Source organism: Lissotriton helveticus, chromosome 1_2 (genome assembly GCF_964261635.1).
Source record: "Lissotriton helveticus chromosome 1_2, aLisHel1.1, whole genome shotgun sequence".
NCBI classification, from domain to species: Eukaryota; Metazoa; Chordata; class Amphibia; order Caudata; family Salamandridae; genus Lissotriton; species Lissotriton helveticus.
The window spans coordinates 102,000,837-102,022,268 of NC_136058.1; the positions used below are offsets into that span (position 1 = coordinate 102,000,837).

Below are 21,432 nucleotides of genomic sequence, written 5' to 3' on the forward strand. Positions count from 1 at the left end.
TAACACTTGGGGGAACTTCAGATTTTCCGACAATCACATTGACATATCATGTTAATCATTATATGGAAGCAGTGCATGTGGAGGCTTAAGGGCCAGTGAAAAGGGAATGGAGTGCGGATTCTGAGGGGTACCTAAAACACTGTTTTTTTGTAAAATTACCATGTTTTATGACCTTCAAAACAGAGACGAGAATGAGTGTGCGTGTGCATTTGTCCGAGTATTTAAAAATCACAGGTGAAATCGAACAGACATCTTACTATACCCTACAGAAAGCTCCTGTACCCAACTATTTATTAAATAGTACATGTATATGGGGACGGGGTGTAACACCCTGAAGCTAGGCCCCATGTCAAATTGGCAAGTGAAGGGGAAGGACAATTTCCCTTCAGTATGGCCGCCTGTAATAACAACAACCTCAAGAGGTACCAGGTTGTTCCTAATGTGGGGGTAGTGGTGTTGGTGGCACCCGTGCGTCGTGGAAAGGCGCGTGGGTATCCAATGTGTTGGATATAATGGCCTCACACACCCTTGCAGGTGTCATGCTTCATCATCTGCAATGCTCCTCATTGGGTCGGCGGTGCAATACCCAACGGGCAACACCTCGCCTGTAATACAATACATGGAGGGAGACTGCAGAGAAGTCATCTGTTCACCCAACGGAGGGACCAACATCCGTTTGATTACTAATGTATGCTCAGCACACTATACCCTAATAACCTGTTTTTAAATTCTCTTGATTTCTCATTTTGCTTCTAACATGATGCTGAATTTGAGGTGTTGGGGAAGGTAAGGGTGACATAGCTTAAGTGGGTACAAAAAATATGGATCTTTAACTATTTCTAAATTTAGGTATTATAGCAAACCACTATCATTGATATTTTGTGCCTGTATTTCTATACATTAATAATAAAGAGGTATAAAAAAATAAGCTTAGCATGGAAACACACTCAACTCATTATAGAGCCAGTCTTCCAAACTGTGGACTATAACGAACTGATAACTTGCAATTAGGGACCCACACTCACTAGGAAAGCAGTGAGAAGGGGCCTCTCAGAAGGTACCTCTCCTTTCTAGGCCTCCCTCTGTGTTGACTTGAGCTCCCAGCTTTTAGTAGTGTAAGAACCTTGCCAAAAAGACTCTTGAAGAAAGGAGGGCTCTTTGTATTGAACATGCTTTCACTTGTCGTTCTCTCACTTGGTCTTTGCATATGCAATCTGCCTAACAAATATTTTAAAATCTGTTAGTATTTACCATTTTAAATTGTGCTGTGTTGTCAGTCAAACTACTGTAAGATATATTTTACCTCGAAGTCTATAGAATTACATGGCCTTATGTACACCTTCTTCCAATAGGGTGCTGCCCACCTGAAGCATTTCGTCACGCTGCATAGAAAATAAATAAGGACCCAGATAGCACAAACAAGTATTAGATGTGACTCCTGATTGGGTTATTGCTAGCTCTGCCTGGTTGCTTGGGACACTTGGCTGATATACCAATTGTATTCCGCATGTCATGGCTGTGAGTCAGCAATGCAGAAGCAGAATGAATTCCTGTAGACCTGTCTCCAGCAATAGGATCCCCAACTTGCTTTGTAGTACTGATGCTGTTTTGCAGGTACTTCTTTCTTTCAGGCTGCAAAAAGCTTTTTAGGCCAAACAATTGTGCATAGCTTACATACCCTGGCTGAGGTGGACGTCTATGCTACACAGGGGCATGGAAACTGAGCTGACACAAGGACAAGTGGTGGAGGGAGGTTTGCCAAGTACACTAGAGAAAGATCCCCTTTTAGTTCACCAGCACCTACGTCTGCGTTCAGTGAGGAATGGACTACATTGCTGGCCTTCAGAGCAAGGAAAGCAAGAAAAGTGCCCCTTCAGGCTCTGACTGGATCAGTGATAACTGCAGCTTTAGCTGCAAGACAAGAGGCAGGGCAGTTGAACAGACCTCATTGTGCCTGAGATACTCAGGCAGACGTAGTCAGGCAGACCCTACTGTGGAGAATGTCTCTTGAAGCCCCTGCACAAGAAGAGCAGGTTGCTAGAGGAAGCTTGGACCATAAATATGAAAAAGTAAACATGGTAGGCAACCACAGTTTGCCATAAAAAGCTAATTCTGGATCTCTTAGCATCTCCCAGTCTGTACAGAAAGGGATCCTGGTGTTTGCAACAACACGTCATCAGAGCGCCGTAATTTTAAGCGGGCCTCTTTTTAACAGGACGTTCCAATGTGTATTTTTATTTCTGAACGACTGACTACTCAGTAGAAAACATGCACAATTTACAGGCCAGATACACGATAGAGTGAATACCTTTTCACAGCGACACTGCATTGTGCATTTTTCCATTAGGTATGATGGTCTGCTTTTGATTCGTTGCTTTGCGTTTTTAAACTCTGAAGATATGATATGTTACTAAGTATAAAGTGTGCACAATGAAATTCCCGAAGCACATGAAGTACTGAAAGGCATGTTCACAGGACATTTTATGCATTCTCTTTAAATAGTCAGTATGGTGTGAATTTGAGGTACAGCTCAGTTCAGAATTTGCTGGTAAATGTGTATAGTTTTCAAGTTGTCACAGCTGTAATATGGGCTGAAACTGAAATGTTAATCTGAACTGAACTTACCTTTGAAATGCATTGGGCTTTCTGAATATATTATGGGTCACAACAAAGAACTAGTAACATTTCAACCTAAACGGGGGTAATACTAAGTGAATTAAAAGGGAGTTTGAGAGTTCTCGAATATGTCACCCGAGAACTATGAATATGCTCAATTTCATAGGTGACAAAAGAATTACTAATGGTAGCTAAAGGTGCATGGGTGCTATGCAGATCTTTGATGGTAGGAGAAACAGAAATCAGGATAAAGGACAGGGTAAAAACAAATGCAAACTCACGATCAATAATGCGAACAATATAATGTCCACCTCTAGTGACAACAAGAAGTTATAAAGGAGGTCCACTTATCTCTAGAACGTAAAATGTAGAGCCAAGTTAGCTAAATAAATCACTGGAGCATAGTTAGGTTACAGAAACCAATTTTGGGTTACGGGAACTCATAATGGGTATGCACCTCCAGATTTGATCTTAACTACAAGTTACCCAGAAACAACTAGCAGGGGGCACAATACCTAAAAAAAATATTCTACTAATACGATTATCTAGACTAGACACAGGAGACAGATTTGCCACAGAAAGAGTGGGCTCTTATTAAAATTCTTTGGGGGAATAGATCTAAGCTATAATTTAAAGCATACTGTCCTGCTGCATAAAGGATTGCTTGAACTGTATCAAATATGGAGTTTCGAACAAACAGACTGATGCTTGGCATTTGGTTTTGCATATTCTGACAATACCTTTACAAATTCAATATATTCCAAGTTGGTTCTCTCTCCCCCAAGTCTCACTGGAACTAAAATGATAACAGCCTTCTCGGATCCAGAAGAACACTGCTTGTCAAAGACATCCCCACTGTAAACTAAAAATGAGAAAATGAAAACACATACATTACCAATGGAAGCATACCAATAACACCTTATTTATGCATCAGTACAAAGACAGGGGGACACTAGAGTCTAAGAGGCTCTTGTGGGCTGTAGAAGGATGGAGATGATAAAGTGCTCTACAGGTTTGTCAGCTGGGCTGACTTGCTTTTGGGGATTGAGGGGATCAGTAGAATGTCGATACTAACTGGAACCAGTATATATATTCTGTCTTTCGAATGTTAGGGATGCTGAGTCAGCACTTAAGGTAAAGGTAATTTTGCAAAGAAACAATTCAGCACTATTGTTCAGTGAAAAACTAGCCAGGCAAAAACACTGATATTTAAGGATAAATGGCGTTGGATTGGTGCCGTTCCTGTGACCCTTCCTCAAGTGCAGCATATGAACCAAGATTAAATCATAATAAACATTTATGTAAATTCATTAAAAATTAATCATATTCCATTAAAATATAAATTTCTTAAAAACCTCAATATGACGTATTAAATAAAGGAATAAACAGATGACCACCACCCCTTGTTCTCCACTTTCCGAACCCAAATCGCTTAACATTTTGGATAAAATTGAAAATGACATACTTTTTGACGAAAAGAAAATCCATACAAATTTGTCGCTCGAAAGATCAAATCTAAGAACCCTAAAGTTGTTCTCCCTGATGCCTTTCTCTCAAATGGCGTTTCATGCATCCTTCCTTAAATTTAAATCAGGTTGCCCTATTGAATAGACATTTGTAAAGTCATAAACCTTGATTTACTAGAACTTTCAAAATTAATTCTTAACTAGCCTATTGTTTTGGAGGTAGTACTAGAGCAAATTAAGTAGTGGTAGTTCTCATACAAATGTGTCAATTTGCTCAGCCCAGCTTATAAAATTAAGATGTGCTATTCCTTTGCTAAATGAGGAAGGATAATGGCTTGTGGTTGCAGCATTTACTGGATACTGCTTATATTATAGCAATGCCACCTACCTAGGCCTTCCAGAATATGTATTAAGGTATATTCAGACCCTTCAGAACCCAGAAACAAGGCTTGTGAGCAAAGTCAAACCTTTCTCTCAACGTGATCCTCTTTTGATGGTCTCTTATTGGCTCCCTGTGAAGGAGTTGTGTCATGTTCATTGTACTTTGTACCATGCATTGCTCTTTCTATATTCTCCTTTTTCAAGCCTGCCATCTTGTTAGAACACTTTGTTCTTCTGCGTTAATCATTTCTATGTCTAAGCCAACAAAAGCTGGTTGGGAGGGTGCAGTGTGTTGGCACAAATTGTACCTTCATGAAACAACATGTTGATTCATCTGTGTCAATTCCTTCCTTGAATCCTTTCATAAAAGCATTAAAACATGGGATTTTTTAAAAATAGTCTTTAAAAGTTGTACCGGCTTGATTCTCATTCCAGTGCCATGAAATAGTCTTTAAAAGTTGTACCGGCTTGATTCTCATTCCAGTGCCATGAAATCGGCAGGTGAGTTCACTCAAGAAAAATGAGTAATAGATGTGAGAAGTGGACCCTATAGCAACTGCACGCTGGCTCTCCCAACAATGCCACAAAGACGTCCCATTTAATGTGGGAGACAGACACTAGATTCGCAAGCCTCAGCACCATCCTATGTGTTGGTTACAGCCACAATAGATCAAGGTCTATGAGAAGATGGAAGACATCCCGAGCATCTGCACAGGCCTGATTACTGGAATCAGGGAAAACATGCTCTTTTTCATCTGGTGGAGAATAATAATCCCACCACAAACGTTAACTTTTTTGTCAGCTGATGGTGTACTGAATGAAATGAAATGAAATGAAATTGGGTTTATAAAGCGCATGGCTGCCCTCGAGCGTCCCAGCGCTGTTAAAATAATAAACAATAATGATAATTGCAGAGAACTCAGGAGGGGAAAGATCTAAGATGTGTTAGGGAAAAGGAAGGTTTTAAGTGCCTTTCTAAATTTCGGATAGGAGGCTTCCATCCGGAGCTCCCTAGGAAGTGCATTCCATTTTTTTGCCGCATTCAACGAGAACCGGCGGCCTCCTGAACGTGCTTTCCTTACTCTAGGAGTGGTGGCCAGGTTTTCTCCCTCGGACCGCAGGGATCGGGCTGGTTTGTAGGGGCAGATCATGTCTCTCAAGGCCGGAGGGCCTTTACCTTGCAGTGTCTTGTGCGCGATGCAGAGTGATTTAAAGGAGACTCGCTCCTGAATTGGGAGCCAGTGGAGGGCTCTTAACAGAGGTTTGGCTGAGGCCCGCCTTGATGCCCCCATGAGCAGCCGGGCTGCGGCGTTCTGTACTCGCTGAAGAGTATTGATGGAGGCCTGAGGTGCAGCCAAAAAGAGGGCGTTACCATAATCCAATCTAGATAGGATCAGACCCTGGATAAGTAACTTTCTTGATTGGAAAGGCAAAAGAGGGAGTACCTTCCGTACTGCTCGAAGAAGGCCAAAGCAACCTCCGGCAACTTTCTCTGCATGGGTCTTAAACGTTAATTGAGGTTCAAACCAAACCCCAAGACTTTTGATTTTTTCCTTAGGTGGAGGGAGTTCACCCATGCAGGGAGGCCAAAGCTCAGCGGGCAAAGATGTCGCTTGACTACCCAGAAGCATGATCTCTGTCTTAGCTCCATTTAATTTGAGCTTAGAATCAGTCATCCACACGGAGACTGCAGTTAGACATTTGAAGAGATCATCTGGGCATCCCCCTTGGCGTGCCAGCGAGACGACAAGTTGTGTTTCGTCTGCGTAGCTGATGGATTTGATCCCAAAGGGGGCAATTATCTCCTCTAACGGGGCCATGTAAACATTAAACAGTGTGGGGCTCAGGGAGGAGCCCTGAGGAACCCCACACTGAAGAGGAGTGGATTTAGACATGGAACCATTTTCCCATATCCTGAAAGATCGTTTTTCCAGAAATGATTCCAGCCATTTGAGGGCAGATCCTGTGATGCCCAGGTTGGCGAGACGTTTGATCAGGGTTATATGGTCCACGGTGTCGAATGCAGCGCTTAGATCCAGGAGGATCAGAGCCGCTGATCCCCCTGAGTCTAAGATGCATCTGGCCTCCTCTGTCACCGCTACGAGGGCCGTGTCGGTTACCTTTTGATATGCCGGTAACTGGACCAGTTGAGCTCCCTGTTGAAAGGAGATTGCGAGGGAGATTCAGGCCATACCACCAGAGAAGCTACAGGGTCAAAACAGTGTTGGGAATATCGATATACATGACAGCGTCCAGTTGCATGTACTGCCGATTTTGCACGTGATCACTTGTAGAGACAGTGTTTGGTCATACACTGGCCTGCTATTGTGCTTACATTCTGCTTTCACACATGGCGACAGGCTCTCAATTTGTAGGTGCTGTGCTACTCAACAGCAGGCATCATCCCATACCAAGAGTGGCAGATGAAACAAGAAGTCAGGATGAGTAAAGGACGGAAATAAGCACACAGGCAAATATAAGGACAGGGAGACACAGACAGCAAAAAGGTCCCGGAGGCAGAGGGGGTAGGGGTGTGAAAACATGAATTTATGGAGACAGAGAGAAAAGGACACATAGTGATGTAGATATAGACATACCTATGTCACTGGAAGAGGGTTCACAACCACAGGAAGATGGAGGGACTGCGGTTCAAGAGGGCAGGGGTATATGAGGATTCTGTGACTGGAGTATACGGCGAAAAGTGGATAGGAGCTATATTGCATCAAACTCACCCTGTGTTAAGCCTGGTGGCCTACTAATCACCCTGAGAAACCACAGGCCATCCTGCCCGTCCCCACAAAAACATGAACTCCTTTCTTAGCATTAACCAAACCCTAAATATTTAAACAAGTGCCTGGGCCTGATTATCAAAAATACACCAGTTTTTTGCAGCTCCAGGGTACACAGGTATTACAACAGGGGACGCAGATGCAGGCGCTTCTGTAATACTGATCACATAGGCGCACATGTATTGCCCTTGCAATCTCAAGGGGGATTTCTCTCATTTGCATGAGGCCTTGGCCGCATGCAAATCAGGAAACATGTTTCTTCTGTGCTGTAGTATAGACGCAGGAGCAGTGGCAAAAGAGTTGTCAGGAAGAGCATGAACTGTGTGCCACAACGAGGTGAGGGAACAGCGTGAAGGGCGATCTACTCATACATCACCCTGCAGACAGGTGCTCCTTTGAAGTACAAGCCGATTACCACCTGCACAGTAAAAGGAAGAACGGCTGCTTCAAACAGCCACGCTGCCTTTCAACAATGTGCTACCCCTAAAGCAGGTGTGAGTTTGAGGCTGCGCTGGAAGCAGAATCTCATTGTGATATGGCACAATGACCCGCTCTGCACCTGGCACACCCACTAAAAACGTGTACTGCAGCACAGACAGAGAGGCCTATTCCTGACATGGTACCTGATTCTACCTCCCACCCTCACCACCCCTACCTCCCCAAATTTGAACACTAAAGAGTCCTGCCTCCCAACCTATAATCATGTCTACAATCCATCCTCCCCCACCCAAATACATACAAATTACACTGATCCCCAGCCCCCCATCCTCCCCACACTATGGGCCTTCTCTGATCTTTCCGCATGAAGCTGTGTTCTCTGCTCTCCACAATCCAGTGTCACACTGACAGGGTCTCTGAGTGAGTGTGGTAAATGACTGGGTCCCAATGCAGTGGTAAAGTTGAAGTTCCTTTATTAAAGACGGGAGATAAAGGAGAGCGGACTCTTCCAAGCAGGATGCAGAATGTAACTGCTTTTGAACGGAAGACCCACTCAAGAGGAAACATGGAATTAGAACGTAAAGACATTCTAGTAATATTCTAGTATTACAAAGAACTGTTAGAGTAGTCTGGAATTCCTTTATGATGCAGTAGCACTGTTGCCACGTTACAGCAGTGAATAAACAGATTTAGAATCAGACATCGACGGATGGATCAAAGATATAGCAAATTGGCCACAGCTGGAGAGTCTCTAATACAGCTAACTAGACAGGATGACAAGCTAGCAGTTAACCTTATAAGTTGGCAGAAGTGATCAGATTGTTGAATAATCATCTGGACGCCAGGCTGGCGTGAACATCAACCTATGCAGATTAGACACAAGAATTCTTCGTAATGTGGTAAACAAACTGTAGTGAGGTATTAATATACTAACTAGTGGGATATGAGTCATTATACAAGGTCCTGACTCAGTACTGCAGTTGGCGACTGGCATGCAACACAACAAGAGATGGGAGAGAAATTGCAACACTGGTATTTGACTGGAGACACGTTAAAATATGGTCTGTGAGATGGTCAAGAATGGTTCAATAGGTCAAGGGGTGCAATGGTTCTCTATTGTTCTTGTTTATATCATTTTAATGGTGTGTGCTATATAAATATATTGCTGATGACCATCAGTAGAATGGCTGATTAAGTGCTAGTTATTCTGCGTAACTTTGATGTACTTGGATCAGTGCGAGCAAAGTACTCCATACATGTTTGAAAACAAAAAAATAAATAAAAAAAACAGATTTAGAATTTGATATTTAACAGTACTGACTTTAAGCGTGTGCCACACATAACATTCTTAATGTGGCTCCTGAATTTAAAAGAGTTTGCTTGCAGTCCGACTGGCTCACCTTGTCCTGCTTCAACATTAGGTCCCAAGCAGGTATGCAGCACACTCGCAGGTTTTCAATGCAATGGAGGCCCCGGTTAGAAGGTAAATGAAGCATAGGACCATATAGTCATGGATTGTTGAAATGGGAGTCAGTGGACAGCCCCGAAGGTAGGGGAGATGTAAAGTGATGTCTTGAGGTGCAGGAAGCAATTTGTAAATGGTCAAGTGTATTAGACCCAAGAATCGCACCATGTTAAATTAACTAAAAAAAGAAACCTTTCTTAGTTAAAAATAACAAGATTGCCGACCATCAGATTCTGGGATAGGACGCAATGTCAAAAGCTACAGACACATGTAAAGGGAGGAGAAGGATTCTCATCCAAGGCTTTGAGAAGTTCATCTTGAAGGAATGTTAATATCTATTCCGAGCCTCTACCTATTCTGAAGCACCTTGGCCTCACACAGGTCATGCAGTGGTACTCATAGGACACCTGATGGGTGTCATTGCTGCATGTGTAATCTGGAGGCGAACTGTGGTATTCAATGTTAGGTCATTGTTAGAACGGTTAGCTATAGAATTGTTATCTGTCAAGTAGAATGTTTGGGGGGTGGAGTTGGACGTTGAAGATGAGGACTTCAGTCGTGCCTGGCTGTTGATCCTCATGTGGATGTTAAGCTGTTTCCTTCTAAAATAAATTACCACTGAGAACCTACGTTTCCTGATATTGCTTGCAACATTGAAACTGGCGACGATTCGGGACAGCGTTCACTTTTGCTACTTTTCAAACGATTTATGAATTTATTTTCGAAATGGACTTCATCGTTTGTGGCATATTCAGTGAAACACATAGGTAATGTACTCTTACACATTTTACCTTTATGCGATCAATTTTTCAACGATTAATGAAGGAATTGTTGGAAAATTGCAAAGGAGCCATTGCTTTCCAGGATGATATACTAATATTTGGAAGCAATTACAAGCCACGTACAAGCAACTAATTCTTTCTCAATAGTGGATTAATTCAATTCAGAATCACGAAGTGATCTAGATGCATAAGATACTACATGTTCACCTTCCTTATCTTTTTGATTTAGCACGGCACCCAATCTCACATTACTAGCATCCACGCAAACTATGCATTCTTTGCCTACAGTAAATGGTTTTAGAAATGGAGTGTCAACAATCTTGTTCTTGAGATAATCAAAAGACTCTTGTTGGTCTTTACCCCACAAAAATGTTCGCATTTTTTTAACAAAATTCTAAAAGGGTGCAAAATGGTGGAATAGTTTTGAACAAATTTCCCATAAAATTCAGTAAGACCCAAAAATGACAAGAGTTGTTCTTTAGAAGTAGGAATAGGTGCCATAGTAATACTTTTTACATGGTAAATTTTAGGTTTAATTCCCTCCTATGAAATTTCATGACCTAAGTATTCTACTTTATTCTGTCAAAATTTACACTTAGAAAACTTAAGTGTCAGACCTTTCATTTGCACTTTTTGCAAAACAGAATTCAAATGTTCATCATGCTCCACGTAATTGCTTCCAAATATTAGTATATCATCCTGCAAAGCAATGGCTCCTTTGCAAATTTCCAACAATTCCTTCATTAATCGTTTGAAAAACTAAAGCTGCACTTGGTAGTCCAAATGGCATGTGTAAAAATTGAAACATGCCTTCCGGAGTAACAAAAGCAGTGAATTTTTTAGAGTCCTCGTGCAATTCCACCTGGTGATACGCACTTGCTAAATCAATTGTGGAAAATACAGTAGCACTAGACAAGGTGGAAATTATTTCATGAATATTAGGTAGGGGATGTTTATCTATCCATATTTCGCTGTTTAAACTGCAGAGATCCACACACAAGCGGAGATCTCCGGTGCTCTTAAGTGATAAAACTATGGGAGAAACCCACGGAGATTATTGTTTCTTTAAGTTTAGGCCTATATCTCAATGGAACATTTCTGACTTTGAGTCTTACAGGAGTTTCCCCCCTTATTTAGAATGATTTTATGTTTGAAACCAACATATTTCCCTAATGTATCCTCAAAAACATTAAGATATTTAGACTTGATGCTTTTGACGACATCAATTCCACTGGTTTACCAGTAATACTAAAAATACATGAGGGAAATTTTCTACACTCAAACTCATTCACTGAAAAAATACAATTCAAACTATGTATAACTTTTTCTTCCTCCTGAGAGATGTAATTAATCATTTGAACAGAGCGGCAGACATTACTGAAATGTCCTTTCTTCTTACATTTCATACATATTTTGTCCCAAGCAGGACACGCTTTATAGTTGCCAACATGGTTGAAACTGCCACATCTATAGCATACAACAGTATTTCTCCTGAAAAAAATCTTATCATCAACTGGTACATTCTTATTATCTACTGGTTTTCTATCCACATCTTTCTTGAATGAACTCTTGAAGTTAGAGCTATAACTTGTTTTTTTTTTTACCAATGCAACTTCTGGATCAGAAGTTTGTGTTTTGGCAGATTGGTTTCTTATTTCAGATACAAATAATTCTGATTGCTCAATTCCCTTAGCTATATTGATAACAGCACTAAGAGTCGATTCTGTACCTAACCAAAGTCTTTCTTGGATTTTTACTTTTAGTTCATCATTACTTGATGTCTAAGTACTTGTTCGTAGGAAATTGTTTCAAATGCACAAGCAAGCCAACAAACGTAAAGCTGACACATTGTCCTCAATGGATTCTTCAACTTTTTGGGCACATAAATAAAACTTGAATCTCTCCATAACAGTATTCATTTTTCTCCCAAAACGAATTTTCATTTTTTGGTTGCCTTATCAAAAACATCCATGTCTCCCGCCTCTTCAATTGGAGGTAAATGATCGAATTCTTTAATACCAGCACCTCCTAAGCAATGTCTTAATAATGCCAGTTTTCTTTTAGCGGAACATCCATCCTTCTCCAACACTTCAACATAAGCTAAAAACATAGGAAACCATAAATCCCATTCAATACCTGGTTCCCCAGCTACTTGCAAAAAATGAGGTGGTGCAGCAATGCTGGACAGGGTAACTATAAAGTTTCCTTTTTATAAAAAAAAAATGGTGACAGATAAAAGAAAAACCATGTACACAATACCTTGTACTGGAACTGAAAATTTAAATTATGCTTGCAACTTGCAGAAATTCTTGGCACTTAGAATTAAATAAGTAATCCGAAAAACATTCAGTGTGTTTGAGTGCTTCGTTACGAATGAAACGCTGAGAAATGAAAAACAGCTGATGTAAATTTAAAATGGAGGCACGTATTTCACGTTGCGTGAGCTACGTGAAGTCAAGGTTCATCAATCCCAGCATGCTTTACTCGACGATCAAACATTTGCCGAGAAGAGTTTTTGCGTAAATTAATTCTAAAGCAAAGAGATGCGTGCACAAGATTCAAAAGATGCCACTGGAAGATGTTTTCTCACCGCTCGATATAAAGGTCGACACAGGATGCGCAGTAAGTTATAAACTTCCCCGACTTGGATCACAATACATTAAATGCTGATAAGCACACCTCCAGTGTTAAAAGTCACGTTGTATATGCGTAGCTTCTTCAACCATCAGCGCAAACAGTTAAGAAAGCGCTAGGTAAAAAAAAATATATATATATATTTTTTTTTAAAGGGCGGAGGTGTGTGGTATTCTATGTTAGGTCATTGTTAGAATGGTTAGCTATAGAATTTTTATCTGTCATGTAGAATGTTTGGGGGGTGGAGTTGGACGTTGAAGATGAGGACTTCGGTCGTGCCTGGCTGTTGATCCTCGAGTGGATGTTAAGCTGTTTCCTTCTGAAATAAATTACTACTGAGAACCTACATTTCCTGATATTGCTTGCTACACAAACTGATTTGTACCCCAAAGATCCTCTCCTACTAACCCCCCCAAGCTTGTAGCCAGAAACCTGGTCTGTCTGAGAGTACCACAAATCTACACTAATCTGGTAGGGACCAGGCTCCACCTATTCCTATTATAGTTGCAGGTCCGGGAAACTACTTCCCCAGCTCAGTGACAGTATCAGGTCTTCGATGAAAAGGCTCAATACGTTTTTTAAAGTAGCATGGACTAGATCTAATGTTTTAACCCTCACTTGCCTTATGTATAAGAATAGCACTCTTGACAGGAGATTAAAAGTAAAGACCAATTGTAAATAGACAAATTAACACACTAGATATAACCTCCAGTAATTACCTGTACAGTCCTGCGCAACATAAACAGTTACTCCATGTAACTCCGGGTCTGGAGCTCCAGCAACAGATTTTCTACATGAAGTGGGAAATAAAGATGCATCAGTTGCCTAATTCTGTGCACTTTTAACTGTAGAGCCAGTAAACAATGTACAACTTACAAATGAAAAATCAAGGAAACCTGCAATGAAAATCAATTGTTATAATTCTAATATAATGAAGAATATGGAGTTTAATGTTCACATGGATATTACTTCAGAAACAATAACTCAATCCATTAAGCCTCCCAAGCAAGAAGATGTACTGTAATTCTGTGTACCACAAAAAAACACGTTTGAACATTTCTAGCCATCCGCTCAGCTGTGAGAAATCTACTGGTGTGTTTTTCTTTACTACTTTTACATCAGAGATAGGAAACGAGATGGGTACAAGAGATGAGACAAGAATTCAATAACATGTATTACCAACAGACACAGCCCACTGAACTATAACTAGGCATGAGGCATAATAACAAAGTCAATACTCTTTCCTGCATTCTGCTTGTGCAACATGGAGCACACAATTCATGATAATATAAAAAGCAAATATTTTCAGATTGTTGCTTACTTACCAGCTGATAACTATTATTTATAGTGATTGCACAGAATCCAAATATGAAACATGGTCTAAAATTTGCACTAAGCAAAACCAAAGGGGATGATGGACGTAGTGTTGAACATTGCAAGCACTCACCCCCAGTCAACTGATCTGGGTTTAATCCATCATCATTCTTTAGCTCACTCCGCCACCCCAGTTACGACATGGCCATCTTTAGCGGTGTGTGTGTGGTCTCATTTTCCCACTGAGACCAAGTGGAGAACAATCGCTCATGGTATTTTAAGTATAAGTGGCTTCTGAAAAAGCAGTGCAAGTGAATAGAAAATGTGAGTGCGAAATTAATTAAAATTGGATAATACGGAGATGTTAGACTTTAATTTTTCTCTCAGTTTTCCAAATCTAAAAACTTAAGTGCAAAGACAGATTTAACATAATATCTGTGTGCACAGATATTATGTTAAATCGGTCTTTGCACTTTAGTTTTAGACTTAAAATACCATCCATAAGATCTAGTACTGACATTACATCACGCCAAAGGTTTTTCGAACAGCCTTAATAACATCAATAGGCTGTTTCCTTTGTCTCCTGGGCAAGGAGAAACCCAAATGATGTCAAAAAGGGCGGTACATAGCGGCTACTGATGGGAAAATTTACCCATGCCCTCGAGCTTTAGCTCACATATATATTCTTGTCACACTTGGGTGCACTCTTGGGTCTCCACCTTAGCTTACATACTTATTGTTTTTCCATGTTGAGATCTTGTTTTCCACAGCGAGTTTCTCTTTCTTGACTCCTAGATATAATTGTTATAATTGATTAAACAAATGCCTTAAAATATGGTTCAATAGCTGTATGAAATGATGACCAAGGAATAGAAGAATGAAAAAAAAAACTCCATTATTTAAGCTAGCGCTGCAGATTAGATCATAATTTGCAAAGCCAAGTCCATTGGTTGCTGTAAGGACTGTGGTATAGGAATTCAGGTTAGCTCCTCCCTACTAAAGGTCATGAAATATAATGAAAAATGTATACAGTCATTTCTGGTCAACCAAATTCTAAGACCAGATGTTTGAAACCAGTGACAGAAATAAGCCTGCCAAGGCATTGCTCTGCGGCAGGGTTCTTCAAAGTCGGCCCTGGACGGACAGATCCTGCCTTATTTTTAAAATAACTGCATTTATCTATATGGGGATATGCTAAAAATCTGGCATGCATCCGGCCCTCCAGTACCGACTTTGGAGAGCACTTCTCTGCGGTATGGAATTATTATGGTCTATCGAAACAAGCCAGTTTGACAAGAAGAAATAGCATTGTACAAGGCTACTATGGGAGCAGCATAGGCCAGAGCGTACGTAATTCTGTGGAGACAGCTGATAGGGTTTATAGTAATTACAGATACCCAGGCGCTCTACCTTGAATCAACGTTACAATTCGTAGGAAAATGATGTCTATGATGTGGTGCGTGAAGAGCGAACGGAGTAACCCTAAACCGTTCCAAGAAAATCTAACAGACTTTCGCTAATGAGAAAAGAGCAAAACTCTCGCAACCACAAAGCAGTGTGAATAAACAATACAACAGTAGTTTCAATAAAGTAGAACACAACAACAGATCTTAATGTTCTTAAAGTTTTCCAGGATGTTTATTGGATCCACATTCAGCCGACACGTGTTTCGTCGTGTTCCCAAAAGTTGAGTCAACACGACTCTTCAGGGCTGATCAAAAAATAAAAAGCAACAATTGTATAGTATAAAATCGCTTTGGCAGATTTAATTACAGTAGTGCACGGTAGTGATAGTGTGTTTTCCATCCACGGGTATTTTGTGTCTAGCATACATTTTCGTGATAGATATATCGTGCACAACTACATGGAATTGTGACAGTAAAAGTGTAAGACATGCGTGAGGCAAACCATATTCATATGTAAAATGGTTATAACGCTAATAGTCGCGTGACCCGTTGTCTCATGCACACTAAGAACCGCGTCTGAGAAGGAATCAGGGTGCAAATTTGTGTTACTTGCCCCAAAGGTAGAAAAGAAACATGACGTGCTCAGTGTAAAAAAGAGAGTCTATATAAATTCGGTGAGAACCACCTGCAAGTAAGATATATCCATAGTAGCCACTCGTGCGTACCTGGTAAATAGACCCAGACATCTATGGGTCGATGTCACACGTAGGTAAATCGAGCGAAGAATCTATTTAATACAATAATAAGAGGATTGATTTGTTTAAGGAGGCGACACTAGGAGCGGGCACGTAATTGTGGTGACAAAGTGCCACTCCAAAGGTAATTGACTGTAGCTTACCCAAATTAAAGATTGACAGTAGTCAGTCTCTATTCAATGCAAAGAGCCCTGGTTCCGGGTTCCAAGTAAATTATGTATCGACTCTTGCGACGGAGGCGCTCAGTAAAGCGCATATGATATGAAAAACAGGGGAGACTGTAGAAACAATGGGGAAAAATGACAGGGAAACCTTAAGTAAAGCAAACATTCAGCACGGGATACGTGCAATAGAGATCAGTAAGAGACAAGACAAACGTATGTTCCAGCTCTTCTTTTGAAGTATACATACCTAGACACGTGTGAGTGTCAATCTATACCGGGAGGGGATCCCCATGCGACAATAGCGGACTGAGTTCCTGTTCCGTGACTGCAGCACGAGTGTGCACTAAAGTCAAGGAAATAAGAAATGGCAGACGGAGAAGGGATCAGAAAGTCGCCCAAGTAATGCGCTATGTATTAGAGGAATCCAGAATGCAAGATGCCTAAGTCCTACCTGTGATGCGGGATCCCTCCTCTGTGTGTTCCCGGTCGCCGTGTTCCAAGAACGGACACGTGACCGGAAACCAGAAGGAAACAAATAGTATCCGACCGCCAAAGACTAGAATGTGCCGTCTCAGTTAGGAAAAGCCCGTTACAGCCACCATCTTGTTGGAGGAGAACGGTCACAAAATCCTTACAAAACACTATCAGTTACAGAACGGTTCCCCTCTTGGTGGTGAGTGAACCAACTAAGAGATTTGCAGGAATGAGTGACACGTAAGCCAGTATGGCTCCGTGACATTTAAAAAGGATTATAAATGTGTGCTCATATATCCAAGCGATAATCACGTTTCAGACACAAGTTTGAAAAATAAAAATAAAATCAAAATAAACCAGCACGGTAAAAGGGGTTCACAGGTTGTCATGACAGAGAAAGCGAAATCTCTAGAAAGTAAAGCATTGTTGTAGTTAATTCTAAGGATAACGCTTAAATGTTAGGTTAAAATTTTTTCCGCCATGCCAGTTAAAACCGCAATGAAGGTCGGTGTCTCCATATAAAAGCACGCCGCTGCACACCATTAATAAACCTCGATATGTGCCACCCTAAGTGAAACCAGGAGAGTCCACGCAGTGATTGGTGACAGCATAATCCACATACATAAATTGCCTTACACATTTTCGTATATATTTTCGTGTATATAGCGCTAATTTAAGTAACTGTAGACGGACTTGAGAATTCAATGTCACGCTTAAACTCTTTGTATACAGTCTAATATAAAAGGCTAACATTTAGTTATTACAATACATTAAAATTTACATAGTACAGAAACGATAGATCAGATGAACTGGAATTCAGAATGTCACTCCAAAATTGTAGTACAAAGCATCAATCGAAGTGAAAGCATCTATGCAGTTTTCATTGTCAACAACGATTTCATGTATGTTGACAGAGTAAGTGAGACAAGACAGCACGATATTCATCTCAATACAAGAAATAATAATAGAGCAACAATAATTTAGTTCCCCAAGAAAAATTGAAGCTCTGGGTCATAGTTGAGCCCGTGTTCCACGCATTGCAAACGCATAATCCAAGTGGCCTCCCTACGTCTCAACGTAAGTTCCCTGTTACCCCCCCTAATGTTAGGGGGGATTACGTCAATTCCAAAGAAACGCACCTTCACTTCATCCTCAAGTGGTTGGCATGCTGCAACATGCAAGGCAACCGGGTATTTCGGATCCCTTTTCTGAATGGCCCTCATGTGTTCTGCTAGGCGCTCCTTAAGGGGTCTGATGGTGCTGCCCACATAAATCTTACCACATTGGCACTCAATGATATAGACTACAAACCTGGTTATACATGTAATGTTGTATTTGATTTTATAAACAGCACCATCATGTCCTGTAAAGGTCTTGGTTCCATGTTTGCCCCAACTACATAGAGAGCAGAAGCCGCATTTGTAGAAGCCTAAGCTCCGTGTGGTAAGCCAGTCTGCGGCTGAAGTGTTGTGTGGGACTGTGGCACTGAGTTTGTTTCTCAGAGTGCAACCTTTTTTGTACGTAATGGCCGGTCTCTCTGGTAGCCATTCTCTCAGGGTTGCATCCTCAGTTAAAAGTTTCCAATGCTTGTTGAAGCTTTTGGAGATTGTGTGGTGTAGTGCATTAAACTCAGTAATGAGTCTGATTTTATGGGACGAGGACTCCGTTATGGTGCGTTTCTTTAAGCAATCTGGCCTTGAGGCTCGACGAACCCTCTTTTCTGCAGATTTCAAAGTTTTAAGGGGATAACCTCTCTTGAGAAATCTGTTTTCCATATTAGTTAAACAGCAGTCGAATTCTTTTTGATCGCTGCAGTTACGTCTAGCTCTCAAGTACTCCCCATAAGGTATAGCCTTTATTTGGTGTGTGGGGTGAGAGCTACAAGCATGGAGAATTGAGTTACATGAGGTTGGTTTCCTGAAGAGTCTACTGTGGAGTTCATTATTTTGTACGTAAAATTCCAAGTCTAGGAATTCCATCTTCTCTTTGCTAGATTTCATGGTGAACTGTATACCCCATGTGTTGTCATTAAGATGTTCATAAAAGGTGGTCAGCGAGTCTAGTGTACCAGACCATAATAAAAAGCAATCGTCGATATATCGACCCCAAAACAAAATTGAGTCGATATATGCAGCACCTTTCGGTACGTAATTCTGTCACCGAATTAGTGTTGTGAGAAGTAAACAAAATGGAAAAAGTGTTAATAAACTCTTTTAAATGTTTGAGACACAAAACTTCCTTAGTTCCTCTAAGATCAGCTAAATATTATCAAGTATTAAGCTGCCATGTACCACAACATACTTACACATATTAAATCAGTTAAAGTTTGGACTTGTAGGGTGAAGGCCTAAACACCAATCTGGAGGTTACTGTAGCTGTGCCATCTGTACACCAAAATCAGTAAGTCTCGGCATAGCAACTTGAAAATAACTGGCTTTATCTCGGTTGATAACTTAACCCTTCATTTCTTGTAAGATTAAAAGGGTAATCTTCCTACAAGGTCAATCTACATTCCTTGATAACCTAACAGGTCACTGGGTAACAAAGAACAATTACCTACACGCAACGATGAGACGTATTAAGTGACCTCAAAGGAAATCTACAGAAGCACCCAAGTGAAGTCCAGGCATCATACAGAGGAAAAGTAAAAATAATCACATAGAACACCTATGTTGAGCATCAAACAAGAACACAAAATAGAAATGGAACAGGAAAGGAAAAAACAATATGTAAAAAGAAGCAATGACGGATTGTAGAGCAAAACTTAAATAAAACATGAGCAATTAAAAAAAACAAAATATGAAAATGTTTAAATCACTGAGTCACATATGGTAAATAATTAACTTGAGGAGTTATTGCACGTTATCTTGGATTAGAAATAAGGAACCTGAAACTGTGAAGGGAAGTTAGCATCTGGCAAAAGGAAAGCAAACCATACAATATCTGACAAAGGTCACTATACAATTGAAGACCCCTTTTTTCTCTGTCCCGACAACCGATACTCCCCCAAACATATGCATGGGTATACACACTCAGGCTGGCTTCAGAGCCACTGGCTAAAGGCGAGCAATACACAACAGACACAAAGCTGGAACTAAAGTATACAATCACCCTGGACATGAGTTAAACCCACAGAAAAACCCATATGCACCAACGTGCCAAATGTAAGAGAATGAAGCTACAGGTGCTACATCATGGAGAGGGGCACCAATGAGAGAGGCACAAGACTGATGGAGACTGGATTCTATGATTAGTCAAACTTCAGGCACTTAGCTGAAGTAGCAGACCGTGGGCATATTCTGATTAAGCTAAAGTGTATTCTTATCATAGTTCGAACTTGTACTTGGCCCCCTTTACTTAACACTCTTGTCTCTATTCAATTCTGATCATCCTTTACTCCGTCCTTCCACTGCAGTCTCTTCCAACCCCTTATACTCCTTCTTCCACCTGTCTCACCATCCTTGTTGTTCCTGCAACTATCTCCTATTTTCTTCTTGCTTTAACATCCTGCAGTTCCTTCTCTTTCCAGCCTCTCTTCTTCATCCTGTAACTGCTCCCATCCTGATCCCATCTAGGTCCAGTTCAGCCTCCCACCAGTGAAAGTGCAACAGGCTTACCTTCAGAGTTGTGGTCAGGACAAGGGTTCAGGTGAGTAAGAATAACAGAGCCTCTAGTGCATGCGTTTGTGCACAAGCTTCATTCATGACTCTGAAGTGAACCTCATTTCAAGTTCAAGTTTGTTTTAGCCACATTTTAAATAGAATAAATAATACTTAATTGCTAAATATTCATCCTTCTAGGTGGCTGCATCATGAATTGGACCAGTAAGTCATTGTCAAGAAATTGAGATTGAGAGCTAATGTTCCCACTTACATTGGCCCTATCTATAATTCCTCAACAGGCTAACGAAACAAACCGCTAACATAACACATTTTCACTATATGAACATAATACCATGTCAATGCATTTCTGAATGAGCGCAACCTACACTGTGCATTGTCATCATTTCACATGGAAAGGAAATACATTAATCAAATATTTAGAAACAGCATAGCTTGCTACATGAGTGAATTCTAGACAAGCACTTTCTATATTTGGGCTCAATTTTACCAATGTTTCAGTTTGTTTACAACAGTTACTAGAAAAAAGACTGCAACATGCTCCTATCAAGATAATAACAAGAATGTGGTTTACCTTAAGAGATGTGCAACAACTGCTGGACCATACCAGTCGCCTGCCATCTTGCCTGAATTTCTGCCATATTTAGTTAGTTTGTGCAATCCAAAGATGGCCCCAGGGCTATCGGCAAACCAGGAAATTATTTTTCTATGGAAAAATAGACCATCTGTATCGTGGTCCTCAAACAAGTTCCTCGGTCTTTCCATACTAGACTTTGGTATGGGTTGTTCTTCTTCGGACAATTGTGCTTCAAATGTTGCAGCCATCTTCTTTGCAGTAAGTGTTGTCCATGATTCGGACTCTGAATTTTCAAGGTACATTGCTTCTGGCCACGTCCATGCTACGGAACAACAAAAAAGATAGCTCACTAAATCACTGTAAATTAAATTTATATAGGAAAATGAAGAGAAAGGACGTCTGAGATAGTGCCAGCCCAGAGCATTATTAAGAATGTACCAAAATTGGCATATTCAAGAAATCCAAAATTAAGTTGATAGAACATGACAGACATGCTATGGAAAGCCTTCGCGCATGTGTGTGCGCCACATGTTAATTTCAGGGGTGCAAAA

General features: G+C 40.7%; 1 protein-coding gene across 14 annotated transcripts in view; it reads right to left on the reverse strand.

The window, feature by feature from the left end:
• Positions 1-21,432, reverse strand: part of ATG4C (autophagy related 4C cysteine peptidase) — a 375,968-nt gene that overhangs the window by 66,576 nt on the left and 287,960 nt on the right. For all 14 annotated transcript variants that reach the window (XM_078669373.1, XM_078669406.1, XM_078669326.1 and 11 more), the window contains 3 exons: positions 20,879-21,203; positions 13,291-13,361; positions 3,357-3,478 (listed from right to left, as the gene is read on the reverse strand). In XM_078669373.1, coding sequence (XP_078525499.1) covers positions 3,357-3,478; positions 13,291-13,361; positions 20,879-21,203 — 518 coding nt within the window. The remainder of the gene's footprint in view (positions 1-3,356; positions 3,479-13,290; positions 13,362-20,878; positions 21,204-21,432) is intronic.